At 29.7% G+C, this 14,796-nt stretch overlaps 1 protein-coding gene across 8 annotated transcripts in view; it reads right to left on the reverse strand.

Annotated features, from left to right (window-relative positions):
- Positions 1–14,796, reverse strand: part of LOC143233662 (uncharacterized) — an 83,257-nt gene that overhangs the window by 5,303 nt on the left and 63,158 nt on the right. For all 8 annotated transcript variants that reach the window (XM_076470136.1, XM_076470135.1, XM_076470133.1 and 5 more), the window contains 9 exons: positions 12,102–12,207; positions 10,117–10,565; positions 9,263–9,337; positions 8,591–8,750; positions 3,966–4,087; positions 2,993–3,067; positions 2,430–2,573; positions 1,815–1,925; positions 459–560 (listed from right to left, as the gene is read on the reverse strand). In XM_076470136.1, the coding sequence (XP_076326251.1) occupies positions 459–560; positions 1,815–1,925; positions 2,430–2,573; positions 2,993–3,067; positions 3,966–4,087; positions 8,591–8,750; positions 9,263–9,337; positions 10,117–10,565; positions 12,102–12,207 (1,344 nt within the window). The remainder of the gene's footprint in view (positions 1–458; positions 561–1,814; positions 1,926–2,429; positions 2,574–2,992; positions 3,068–3,965; positions 4,088–8,590; positions 8,751–9,262; positions 9,338–10,116; positions 10,566–12,101; positions 12,208–14,796) is intronic.

Genomic DNA, 14,796 nt, shown 5'->3' on the forward strand with positions numbered 1-14,796 from the left:
GAATTCAAAACTTATGGTAGGAGTTTGAAAACTTGAGTCTCTCATTCACTCACAACACACACAGAGAGAGAGAGAGAGAGAAAAACATTTTAAATGAACCATGTAACCACCAGAAAATGTCCTCTCCCCTTGTTAATTTTTACATCATAAAATGAATATATAGTTAAAATGGCATAGGCAATAAAGATATCAAAATTGAACACTATGTTAAACAAACAGATTTGTTTTATCTTTATTTAAAGAAAGATGACATTTAGAGCTGGCTTTCTTTTGCAGCTCGTACAAACTGAACAATACAAAGAGCACTGGTTCGAAACGTCCTTCTTTAAATAAAAATATAACAAAAACATTAAAATTGTTTAGCCTATTCTTTAATTGTAATATTTTAAATTGTGGCTAGCAGCTTTTGTAGGACTATTCAAGTTACTACCAACAAAGAAACATCATGAAGCTCTTACTTTGGCAATACGTATTCCAGTGATCCAGAGTTTCAAGGTATGTTGGTCCTCTGCACATAAAAACTTGATGTTCTTGCAGCACTTGACCTGAATATCTGGATGCTAATTGAAAATACATATTTCTGGTGTTCATAAACTGTGCACTGTACTGGACAATTAACTATGGCACTAACAGAATGTTCAGAGAATATTATCTGTATTAGGCCATTCTAATCATGGTGCACTAATAGTATGCTCATACCAAATCTATTCTACTTCTAAGAACTTACAAGTGAAAGAAGTGTAGAATGTTACAGAATGACTACCATACTACATCTGCTTTGTCCAGTGCTCACAAGGTCTTTCAATCAATACAAGTGCTCTTCAGGATGGGTGAGACAAAGACATATCAGTGGTCCATATGCTATATTTATCAACTTTCATGGACAACTAATAGTGTTAACTGGTCTAAGTAAGTAAAATGTAATTACTGTCAGTTAGTAAGTTAAGTTTTTTAGTATGAAGAGTAATTATTTATCTATTTTATTTTTACAGACTTTACCATTATTATATCCAAATTAATTTTATAATCAAGAACTGACAAACTTACCAAGTCAGTTTTCTAGCTACATGATAGAGGAAATTTGGCATAAACAGACAAAAACTTTAGCTTTTTTATCTAATATCTTAAGATATCAGTACAGTATGTTAAATACCAACAGTTATGACTTTCAGAGCAAAGATGCGAATAGGGTTCAGTGCACATTGATGCGGTTCGTGCTTGTTAGTTTAGTACAAAGATCCCAAACTTTAAGCAAATGGCAGACCAGTTTCTTGGTCATGATTTTTCAAATTAATAAAATATTACTTACTGATTTACCATATAATCCATTTCTAAACAGAGCAAAAGAAAAAGATAATTTATATGATTGTGTTATGTTTTAATTGAACCTTTAATGTAGCCATTATGTTAATGAAGTCTAGCAATAATAGTTTGTTTTTGTTTTTAATGAAGACCACCTGACATTATATATTCCACAAGTCATTTCGATGATGTCTTGGGGGGGGGGGGAATCTCAGTTCCTACTGGATTGATCATTCTACTCATTGTATACTGGTGTAATTTTCACAAATAATGTACATAAACTCATCTGTTGCTACATTTTTACTTTGACCAATGATGAAATGCAATGATTAAATATATGAAATTTTTTATATATTTTAAATAGGACATTCTGAAGTCACGTTTTACAAAGGTTTATTACAGTTGTATCCCTTATTATACTTATACATACATTTGGTTTAAAGGTTAAAACATTCCTCATTATGTCCTACGTACAAAAACTTCCAATTTTTGTTAATAAACTACAACTGTACCTTTATTGCAAATCCAAAGTCGGTGGGTGACTTGTACTTTTTTCTCCACCCAAATCCCTGGTAGATGTGGTTTGCTTGAAAAGTAGCAAGACACACCAGGTCTTTTGACAGCTAGATAAACATCCACATGTTAACTTAAATATTACTATTAGAACACAAAAGATACAAGTTACTACAGAGGAGCAACTCTACAGACAAATCAGATTTAAAATTACAAGTTTTCTTCTCATAATAGGCAGTACTTGAATGGAGAATAATTACATGAACCATTATTAGACTTAACGAAATCTAATTCAAATACTTGTGTTCAACAAAAATGATTATTCATGAAGGTAAAGTAACAAAAGAGAAGTAATGAAATTTTAATTATTTAACTGATGTCTGTTTTATCACCTGAAATCAAGGTGGCATTCTTTGTTTAAAAAACAAAATTGACTACGTTCAAAAATTCAAAACAAATAAGACCTACAATCTGACCTTTCCTAAACATGTACAAATACACAATTTAAGGCTATTTTTAGTAATGCCATATTGTTTTAGTTTTGAAATTTTAAATTTAGAGAGTTCTATAATTATCTTCTCATAACACCAGTTAAATCTATAGAAAAATACTACCTTTGACTTTCCTTTTGGATTATAATACAAGCCTGAAGATCGAAGAATAAAAAAGAACTTCTTCCAGCACTTCTTTCCGTCACTTTTTAAGTAGAGATTGCCTTCTATTTCTGGAACTGATACGCTAGTTGTAGAAAAAAATTCCTAACAAAAAACGTTCGATTACCGTTAGGTATTCTGTAAATCACTTACAGTAGCTTATGTTTTAATGTCAATAAACCTAGTGGCTTAATTGTTAAGTTACATATTCTGTAAGGGTATTAGTTCATCTACATCGATCAAACTTTAGCCTTCTTTCTGATAGGGTTAAATACTTTTGTACAGAAAAGAAATGAAAAATAAAACTACTTGCTCATGTTAATAACAATTGTTTTTAAATATAGATCTAACTTTACAAAAACAAGGTATTTATAATTAAATCACCAAGAAATGTATTATTTCCAATATTTAATTAACTATTAAAGAAAACATTAAAATATACTGATATGATATGCTACATAAATCTTCAGAAAGTTCTGGTGAGTCATGATTTGGGACAACAAAAAAAAACAAAAAACCCCTACCTCAACCAATGTTGCTTTCCCTTCATCATCCATTTCAGTACTTTTCTGTGACAACGTGCAGCCAAGAAGATAGTTCTACAAGACAAACTGTTGTTATTTTCTTTCAGGGTTGAATACAATGAAAGCAGGAACATTCACAGTAGCTAACTACTTTTCATGAATTAATAAAAGTGCAAAATTTAATACATTCAACGAATGTAATTTACTAAATATCTGCATCTCATCTTTTGAGAAATTTCCTTGCACTACTTCATTTTTTTGCAAAAAGTAAGACCATATATGCAAGCAGCACATAAAGCATGAAATGGCCACCAGATGTCAGTGTACAAACAAATAAAAACCACTAATTTTTCTTGATATATTATAAACAAAGTTGAAGAATGTAAAGTCTCTCCAAGTAATGAAAATAAAAATTAAATGAATAAGTTATTTAAATTTTATGGTAACCTCAAAGATTTATATATTTTAACATTTTTTTTAATGTGACAAACAATACAAAATCCAACTGTTCCGTCTTCTTAAAAATTTAGTTTTTTTTGTGCTATAAATTTCATAAATGAAATTATCCATTTATCAGCCAAGTACTGAAATTTTAGTTCTTCAGCTACTCCTCAAACTAAATTTTTATATTTATTATAAGTAAATTCTTATAACTTTGGTAAATATGTCAGGATTATTGACTCTGAATAATTTATATTTAAAAGAACTAACAGAAGTTGAACACATTATACAATGGGGTTTAATTCTGTTTGAATCTTGCATTAATACATGTAATAGGGATCAAAACAATGACAGCGTCTATGGAGGTCATTTCTGATATAAGTCAACAGTTCATAAACTGTAAAAAGTCGACCAACACAAATGAAGTTATATAACAAGATATTTCTGAAGGTCATTTCTCTAGATCAGTCCTTAAAGTAGGTTAGGTATTAAGAAGCCATATCAATATTAGGTTTTTCCTCATAACACTTACTTGTGGATTTAAAAACATGTTATATTTATCCTCCTTCCTCCGAAACAACAGTTTGTGGGTTGCGTCCTGAGTCCACATCAAAATGTTCTCTACTATGTTTTCATGATCTTCGAATATCCGCTCTGAAAAATATAAAAGGAGCCACTGAGAACAACTACTGAGAGTAACATCTCAATGAAATATTCTTGTTTTATATGCAGTATAAAAACTTACTATACAAGTAAACATTAGTGTTGTGCAGATTCTATGTGGATTAACAATCTTTTTATGCAAGTAAAAAATATTTTAATTACTAGGTGAACAAGTAATTTTGATATAAAGAATTAAGGTAAGGGATGTTACTGCATCAGAAAAAATCTTTGTTTTGTTTATACTGCTAGCACCTTTGTAAAGTTAAGTGTTAAGAGTTTCCCAATGGCTTTTTGTTTAACTGCTGCTACTTTGGAATCATTGAAAAGATGTGGTTTGATGCTATACTGTATTCTTAATTAAGTTTCATAAGTTAATTACATGAAAAATAACAAGAGACACCAACTAATGCACTGGTATCAGCATCAATTGTGGAATTATCAGCAACCATTGGCACCAATGATACCAACTATCACAGATACCCATAACAAACGTACATTATCACGAACAAATAAATTAATTTACTGGTTTCAAAAATATTATTGATATTAATTAAAACAGCCAGATGCAACTATCAGATACAAATACTATAAAAGTAGTATTAGTCATGCTTTAAAAATACCCCACTTTCATAAGCTAACATTAAAAACACTATATTATGATTTACATTTATTTTGACCTTAACAGCAACACAGACCAATCTGAAATTGAATCATCTTTTGATTACCTGAAACCTAGAAGCAATGTGACCTTTGTGCTAAAGACTTAATCAAATTAGTTGGGCGAGTGTCTTAGTAGAGAGACCAAACTATCATGGCACATCAGACTCAAATATCATCTATCTACTTTCTCTTTGTATACCTATCCTAAAACTAGGCTGTCCTCTTCTACCTGTGTTAATTCACCTACTAGCATTCAACAGATAAGGTTTCTTATGCTAATTAAGGGTAAATTTCACTCTTATTCTACTGGATAATACAATTACACAAACAATTATCTAATCAAAATATTTATATAATCAGTTAATAATAGTTCAATCAAAATCTTAAAATCATTGTTAAAACCAGTCAGAGTAATTAACTTAACCTTTAATCTCTTGTGCTTTATGTTCAACACATTATACACTACTCCCCACACTGATGAGGAGATAGTATGTTTTTATTACTGAAACACTGAAAGTGCAGAAAGGTTAAAACATTAAAAGGTTAAATGCATTACGTACACACACACACACACACCCTACATTAAAATTTAATTAAATAAGTAAAGAAATATAACCATATAGTTTTTAATACCTTGTAATCAACTCAAAGTTTTATTTTAATGTATTTTTTCCACTCCATTGAGTAGTGTTACCTAAAAAAAAGTTGGGGATATGTTAAGGATAGTGTGCATAACACATTTATAGCAAACCTAACAGATAGTATTGCTACTGTGACTGTTGACATGTTGCAGCAGATGTGGACTGAAATTTAAATATCAGTTAGACATGCTGAAAAACCACTAATAGTGCACATGGAGAAGTTTACCAACATGTTGATAAAAATTGTCCGAGATGGGCTTGAAGGTCTGGAAACTGTATGGTTGTATTTCCTTAGTAAAGATAAATTTATGTGTACACACACACAAACTACTTGTAAAAGACATTTAAAGTGCAAACTTTAATGTAAAACTTTTCTAGCTTTTATTTCAGTTAAACATATAGTAATAAGGAGGATTTCTTAAAATTATGCAAGAAATGGACTTAATCCTGGTGCATTTGTAAACTAATTAGACAACGGTAATTTCAAAATTACAAAAGTTGAGTTATATTTTAGTGTTCAAAATTTTGTTAACAATGTTTTATATTGATGAATCGAAAAATTTAACAAACAATCTAACAAAGTCTACTACATTCTTGTGCACCAATTTAATGAAATCAGTCAAGAACATATTAAAATGCGTAATAATTTACTGTAAAAAGTTAAAATCAAATATACAATTAAAACTTATTTTATCTTCTGTTATTAGGAAAAAACACATGAAATTTTATTTCTATACAAGGAAATATTTTCTGTACAATCTGGACATTGTACAGTGACAACACTTGAAAATTAATTTTCAGAAATTCACCTCTGTGGCACCAGGATCTAAATTTATATTTGGAATAGAGGTTATTTGACAGTTTGTACTTTAAGAACATATTACCTATTTTTATTGACACTGATGGAACACATGGAAAACACTCCTTCCTTGTTTCTGTAGTTTGGTACATTCAGAAATTCAATGATACGTAAACAGATCCCATTCATTAATATCAGGTTAACCTCTAGTTTGGTACATTCAAGTATTCATTGATATGTTTTTAACAGATCCTATCTTTATCAGGTTAACCTCTGTCAGTTGCTATATATATTTCGAAATAATTTAATTTAACTATTAGATCTTCATTACATAAAGAGATGTTGATAGCCCCCATGAACAAAGGATAAAAACGAGAACTTTGTAGAGATAACAGGTGACATGACCTTGCTGAATACTAATGTAGTTATGAATTATGGTCTTGTAAAATCATAAAATGTTTTTCTTTTATTATTAATCAACTAGACAAGTAATTGGTAATATCATTAAAAAAACATGTTAAAGAAACAAGTGGTTTTGGTTTTAACAGAATCTTACTTTTAATTATTCATATACTTTGAAGACAGAAGTTTACAAAGGGTTTTCTTTCATTCAGCTTTCAACTTGTAATGGAAATAGAGCCACATTACAGAACTTTTTAAGTCTAACAAAATTAGGGATTATTTTCTTAAAATATCAACTAGCTTTGAGATTCTATACAATAACAAAATCACATTCTAACATAACATGAAAATATGTTTTAGTGTCATTTACACTATTAGGTAGATTAAATATTTAACAAGAAGTTTCATGAATAGTAACAACTATATTAATCAAATGTAGCAGGCATAACATACGAAGCTTTATATGTGACATTTCTGCTTTGGTGGTTGGTAATGTGGTCTTGGTTTTAACAGAATCTTACTTTTAATTATTCATATACTTTGAAGAAAGAAGTTTACAAAGGGTTTTCTTTCATTCAGCTTTCAACTTGTAATGGAAATAGAGCCACATTTCAGAACTTTTTAAGTCTAACAAAATTAGGGATTATTTTCTTAAAATATCAACTAGCTTTGAGATTCTATACAATAACAAAATCACATTCTAACATAACATGAAAATATGTTTTAGTGTCATTTACACTATTAGGTAGATTAAATATTTAACAAGAAGTTTCATGAATAGTAACAACTATATTAATCAAATGTAGCAGGCATAACATACGAAGCTTTATATGTGACATTTCTGCTTTGGTGGTTGGTAATGTGGTCTTGGTTTTAACAGAATCTTACTTTTAATTATTCATATACTTTGAAGAAAGAAGTTTACAAAGGGTTTTCTTTCATTCAGCTTTCAACTTGTAATGGAAATAGAGCCACATTTCAGAACTTTTTAAGTCTAACAAAATTAGGGATTATTTTCTTAAAATATCAACTAGCTTTGAGATTCTATACAATAACAAAATCACATTCTAACATAACATGAAAATATGTTTTAGTGTCATTTACACTATTAGGTAGATTAAATATTTAACAAGAAGTTTCATGAATAGTAACAACTATATTAATCAAATGTAGCAGGCATAACATACGAAGCTTTATATGTGACATTTCTGCTTTGGTGGTTGGTAATGTGGTCTTGGTTTTAACAGAATCTTACTTTTAATTATTCATATACTTTGAAGACAGAAGTTTACAAAGGGTTTTCTTTCATTCAGCTTTCAACTTGTAATGGAAATAGAGCCACATTTCAGAACTTTTTAAGTCTAACAAAATTAGGGATTATTTTCTTAAAATATCAACTAGCTTTGAGATTCTATACAATAACAAAATCACATTCTAACATAACATGAAAATATGTTTTAGTGTCATTTACACTATTAGGTAGATTAAATATTTAACAAGAAGTTTCATGAATAGTAACAACTATATTAACCAAATGTAGCAGGCATAACATACGAAGCTTTATATGTGACATTTCTGCTTTGGTGGTTGGTAATTTCACTGAACAAGCCCAAACTCAATAGATTTTCTTTAGTTAAGGACAAATCTACCATTAACAACAAGGATGCACAACTTATGATCTAATGTGGAGTGGACATAGAAACTTACTTTTCCTGTTACTCATAATTAAAATTACCTGTTATTAATTGGAATTTAAGCAACTTTTCTGCTGTAAGTTATTATATAAATGGTCAGGTTGAGGACATATAGTTTTTAGAAAATCAAATATAACATCACAAAATGAGACACCAAAACAGAATTCTTCAGGTAAGACATTCAACTTCTTATTTCATGTATATTTAATGGAATCCAAAATCATAATTATGAAGTTATATCTTGTGATATAAATAACCAAAGCTTTTTAGTTTGGGATAGAAAAGGAACAGAAATTACCTAACTGCAGATCAAAGTTAGATTCAACAACTGCCCACTGAAGGTCCAGTTTGGTGTGATTTTTTTCCACCAACAGACGACATACATGTGCCACATTCATTCTTTCATCAACCAGAAGACTTTTGGTACAGCCATCATCTGTGTAGACTCTGATAAAAATCTGTAATGAAACAATTATTTTATATTAATTATACCAGACAGACGACCAGTGCATATTAAAGTATCTTTCTCAGACATACACAAACTTTATTATTGTTGTTGAAAATATATTAATTCTATTTCGTGTCAAACTTAAAGTTTGTCATTAATAAAGTTTGAAAAGAAGTAAGCTATATAACATTGTTATACACGTTATAAAATGGTTTTATAATATTATAGAATTGCTACATGGCTTTCAGTGGGATAAAACAGGTATGATAAGGGTTCTAACAGTATACAAAGAATCTTAACAGTATAAAAGAGTTGCTACATGGATTGTAACCTCCTCACTGAAACTTTCCTCTTAAATTTACATGATTCAGAGGAATGACCCCTGAAACAGAGCCTCACGATATTCTCCAACCCAGTTTTATATATATATTAGTAGACTCATTTAAGTACAACACTTGACTCATATAACATTGGATATGTAATGAGATGCACCTAATTTCTTCTTACATCACTAGCACTAACCTTTTTAGTGTCTGATTCTTGTATTTTCTCCATAGCAAGTTTGATTTTGTCAGATTTCATTTGAGCCTGGTAATCCTACATACATAACATCAAATAATTAGTAAACTTACTTCTTTAAATTATACTCAGCACATGCATATTTGATAATATTCTAAGTTATTTTTTATAGTATTGGCTTTTGTGATTTTAGGGTTTGTTTACTGATCTCATTGATGTTGTAGTCAGGTGACAATTACACTTTCAAAGATTGTAGCTTCTAAAACCATACAACTACATGACAAAAAATGTTAGCTTGAAATGTAATAATAAACTTTTATTTTTAATTTAAATTTTTCACATTCAAATTAATTTTTACAATGGTACTCAGCAATAAGTTAATAGTAAATTACATTCCTGAAGTTTATAATAAAATATTTTCACAGAGAAAAACTTGTGTTTTGTAACAACTTTCCTTGTAACAGGAATTACTTTACTACTTCTGGTTAACAGTGATCCGAAGGTCATGTGAAGGCATTGATACTCCTGAACTATTAAGAACACTAAACTTGAATAAAATATGTTAAAACATTTGTCAAAAAAATCAGAAAAAATAAAAATTCTGAGAATAAAATGCTAAAAAGGTTTTTTTTCAGTATATTTAAGATGCAATTTTTGTAGGTGTCAAGAATTTTGTGTTAACATTTTGAATTTCATTGATGCTTCTATGACAATTACAGTAACATTTTATTAACAGAACTACATCACTAAAGAGAGAGAGATCGATATATATATTGGCATGTACTTGTATGATAAATAAAATTTCCCCAAAATGTCTTAATTATGAATACTAAGTTACACAGCCACTGTGTCTTTACCTTGTATGAAGGTGAAGTGCACTGTGCATTAATTAGCCGTCCACATACATTCTGACTAGATACATCACTCCTATTTGTTCCACCACCTGAAGAGGTTGACGATTCTGAGGAGAGCATGGACACATTATCTGAGAAAGCTGAATCATTATCTGGGCTATCAGTTCTAAGCCCAAACTCAAGTTTTTGGGCTCGCCCTACTCCATCTTTTTCCTGAGCTCCTCCAATATCAGATTTTGTTTTACTTCCTCTAGAAGGTGGGGAATCATGTCCAGAGAGTTGGAATATTTGTTGGGTAGCTCCCTGAACTTCTGGGCTTGCTCCTGATAACCTCAAGTCATCCCCATCTCCGGACACACTTCTGGCATGTCCTCTGTACATTTCTCTATCAAAGCGAGACCCAAGAGCACAAAGTTCTCCTAATATTGTATCAAGTTCTACATCTTGACTGGCTAGAACATGCAAAAACACAAAACGTTTAAATGAAACTGACCAATAAATAAATATTACTATATATTGGTAAATGGTGATGGAAACATTTTGCAGCCAGTTGTTTTTGGTTTATCAATTTAGAAACAAATCAGCAAAAGATGGAAAGGGAAATTCCCTTCTTTGAACTTAATGTTGATAAGGTTTAATACATAAAAAGTTTATACTCACAAACTGTTCTATTTCTGAAGTTAAAACAAAAATGGCTTTGATTACAAGAACTTGTACTGGAGATTTACGAGTGGTATAAATTTAGAAATATATTTTCACAATCAATTTTTTTTTCTTCTTTGAACTAAGATTTTGTTTATTACAATTTTTTCTCCAAATATTTTTAAATGAATTTCCTAATTATGGCACTACATAGCAATAGACAAAAGAAATTACACCAGGTTAAGTTGGTTAGTTTACTATGAACAAATATATATTAATCTTTAGGGTAACTACTATTATTGACCTTGCTTAGCTGAAACTGGCATTTATTACTAAACATTTCTATTAATGTGAATAAAACAATTATATTTCCAGAATGTATCTTTACTGGCTCACTATTAGAACTTTGGCAGAAGTTATTGATATTTGCAGTTGATGACAGAGTTCCAGTTTGGATTCCACTGGATAAGTGAACTACTGGGTTGTCAGTAACTCCTAATGAAGTTGCAATAGTGAGCCAATAAGGATCCACTTTGGATATAGTTTGTTATTTTGTTTACATTAGTAGAAATGTGTAGTAATTACAATTTCATTTAATACTTGAAGGATTCCTTCTACATTAAATGTTTACCAGCTTAAGAAGTTCCAGTCTTATGTACCGATTCTTAAATGTCTTAGAGATTCCTTATTGTACTAGTCAATGTTTATCAAATATTTGCTAACAAAACAACTGCTATACACAGCAGTACTTATCAGTTTTACAGGATATTAACAAAGAAAGTTTTATCTTTACAATATGATCCAGGTCACATGATCTTTGGAGGTTTCTAGGACAGAAACCAGATTTTATGAGGCTGAGACATTACAAACCAATTCTTATTAACTTGAAGGTTCGTATAACATGCTCAGTTTGACTAGACCCTTAAAACAGTTTTTTTTTTTATTTTTACAAAAGGAACATAAATATTCTTAAAATACAAATTATATATATTCTTAGATATATATAAATTAATACATAAAGAATATATAAAGAATGCTTACTACTTAAGCCACTAAACTTGGAAATTTCTTCAATTAGTTAAAAATGTCAATGAATTATTTTAAAACTAAAGATTAGTCATTATAAAAACTAATTTCAAAAATATGCAAACAGAACTTATTCTGAGAAATGTATATCATATGTAAACACTTTTGAAGTAGAGATCCTTTTCCATACACACTGGTTCATATAAATTTGAAAGCAAACTACATCTGCAGATACTATTAAAATAAGTTTGATATGAAATAAAACTTTTGAACAAATAAGGAGCTTTAACCAATAAACCTTAAGATTAACTTCAACCTACATTCTAAGTTGGCCATGGACAATCTGTAACTGTCCATTCGATGAGAAGGCTTGGAGAGGTCGTTTTTAACGTCAGAGGTTTTATAATTCGATTCATTATCTGTATCCTACAAATATAAGAAAATATAATCTATAGTTTTATCAGTGAATTAAGAAAAAAACTAAAGAATCTAAAAGCAATCTCACAAAAATCTACCAGTTTTTTTTCCGATAGAAGCAAAGCAGCCCAAAAAACATAATTAAAGCTAAAGCAAAAAAAACTTAAATTACAACACTTCTAATACCATCACAAAATTGCATTATCAGAACACCACTGTAACACCTATTTTTAAAGCTGTCCTATATTGAGAAAATTAAGTACCATCCTGTCATTGGCACAAGCCAAGAGAACAAGCAATGTACACATGATAAGTGAGAACACTCAATTTAATAATGAAATTCTTTCAAAAGATAACAAAGAATGAAATAAACAGATCCTGTGGATGATAAGGAAACTCATTAACTTAGTTATTTAAAATGTCTTCTAAATGTTCTCATTAAACAAAAAGCATAAGAGAACTTGTAAGTTGTGAAAATGACGCAAGTTATTCACTTCCCGTTAGGTGGTAATGGTGGATCACTACATAACAAGTGCATTAACTTACAATTACCTTCTTACTGTCTACCTGCTGATCATTTTTAATTGTAGAACCAATGTGATACAAACTGGAAGAACAAGTTTAAAAACATCACAGAAAAAATATAAGGGTGGAGAAGCTTTTGTTATCTCCATGGAGATGCAAGATAAGAAAAACAGAATATAAAACTCTTGGTATTAAAGACATTACCATAATTTCAATCTGAACACCAGAACATTTTCTTTCCTGCTAAATCTTCTGTTTTATTTTTATTTGTTACTATTATTAAAATTAACACATCAGTTCTTGACATTCTATCAGTCATACTTTAATGTTTTGAACAATATTTTCAAAAGTGCTATTATTAAACAGAGCCCATGAGAATTTAAACTATTTCATACTGTGCAGCAAAATGGTGCAACTGAAATCCAATTACAAGTTTTATCCCAGTCCTAATATGTAAGTTCACTTGCACAAAGTATCAAGATGCTGATGCTAATTAAAATAGTCAACAGAAACTATGATGAATGTAGCATCTTACATGACTTTAACAGACATACTTCATTACCATCTAGAAAGTAACACTTAACATCTTGCCACATGGAATACCACCATACATAAAAAAAAATATCAGTCCTGTATCTTCTACTTTCTAATGTAAGATACTACATCTGTAAGTTGTCTTGTGAAACAAGCCTATTAAATGCCTGAACTGCAAGAAACATTCCTGGCAAGATCTGGTCAAGTAACTCTCTACTTACCAAGTTTTCTAACTTTTAACTGGAGAATATATGCTATACAAGACTATAAGTATACAAAACTTAATTCTGAGGAATTTTATTCAAAATGCCTACAAGACCCTCTCTCTTCTGATTCTGAATATTTTCTGTATCTTACTATAGACCTGTATCTATTACTTACGAATGATACTATGTCCTGTTAGTACTGGTATTAACACTTATTGTTCTCTGCTTATATGAGAGGCATTTTTATTTCAAGTGAGTTTCTCATCATTAAGAATGCTAGGTTCTCTCGGTGTAGAAACTTTACTGTATATGATAGTTGGTTGTGTAATATTTTAAGATTAACATGTTTTAAAAAGCATAATGACTTGTTCATATCACACTAAGATTAGAGTTTGGCACCATTTGCTTCAAATAAAAAATTTGTATATTGCCTTATTCTTAGTGCCTTATTCAAAACTAAAAATAATTTATTGAAAAGTATTTCTTGATTCCTTAATACTTGCAAATCAAGAAACAAAAAATACATTAAATATGCAAACAGAAAAGCTATACTATGTTAAAAGTCAGGTTCCACTTGACATTAATCAATGATCAAACCATATTTAGGTTCTGGTTGTAGATCTAACAATAAATAGATAAATTTAATCAAACCAAATTTATCAATGATGTGTTGTTTTCTGGTAGTTTTAGATGAAATTTAATGTACAATTATCATCCTCATGAAGTATAATCAGTATAATCTTAAATGGCAATTATGTTTTTTTTTCTGCAGTGAAACATCTGGTCTGATGACTGTTGTCTTATTCATAGCACTATTTGACAAAATACCATTAAACTCAGACATCCATTAAGTTGTCTGTCTAAACACACAAGTAACCTTTTCACACTACAATACAGTCAAGGTTTCATTAATATAAAACTGACTTCTGTCAATACCCACTACTTATTTTAAATCCAAATTTCATCCAGGAATATCATGATAAATCAATTTATCCTTCCTGTCATTCAAGGAATTTTTCCTCTATTATTATACTTTTGCTTCTTGTTAAGCATCTTTTTTCTTTAGCTAGAAACAAAAAAATCCCAACATTCTTTTCAATGCAACTTGGCAATTTTGTAGAATTTTATGATACAGATTTATAGCATACTATACACATTATTAAACACTGTTCCTGTTGATGATGTATTCATTGATTTCTTTCAAGTCACACTGATAAAAAAAAAAAAAATGGATAAAAAACTGTTATTGCTTCAAACTCCCTGCTTTAGGGCATCATAACTTAGATATTGGATTATGGTGTTATTCTTTAGAAGGGAAACACTGTAAATGGTA

This window comes from Tachypleus tridentatus, chromosome 12, assembly GCF_004210375.1.
Source record: "Tachypleus tridentatus isolate NWPU-2018 chromosome 12, ASM421037v1, whole genome shotgun sequence".
In the NCBI taxonomy this organism is placed as follows: Eukaryota; Metazoa; Arthropoda; class Merostomata; order Xiphosura; family Limulidae; genus Tachypleus; species Tachypleus tridentatus.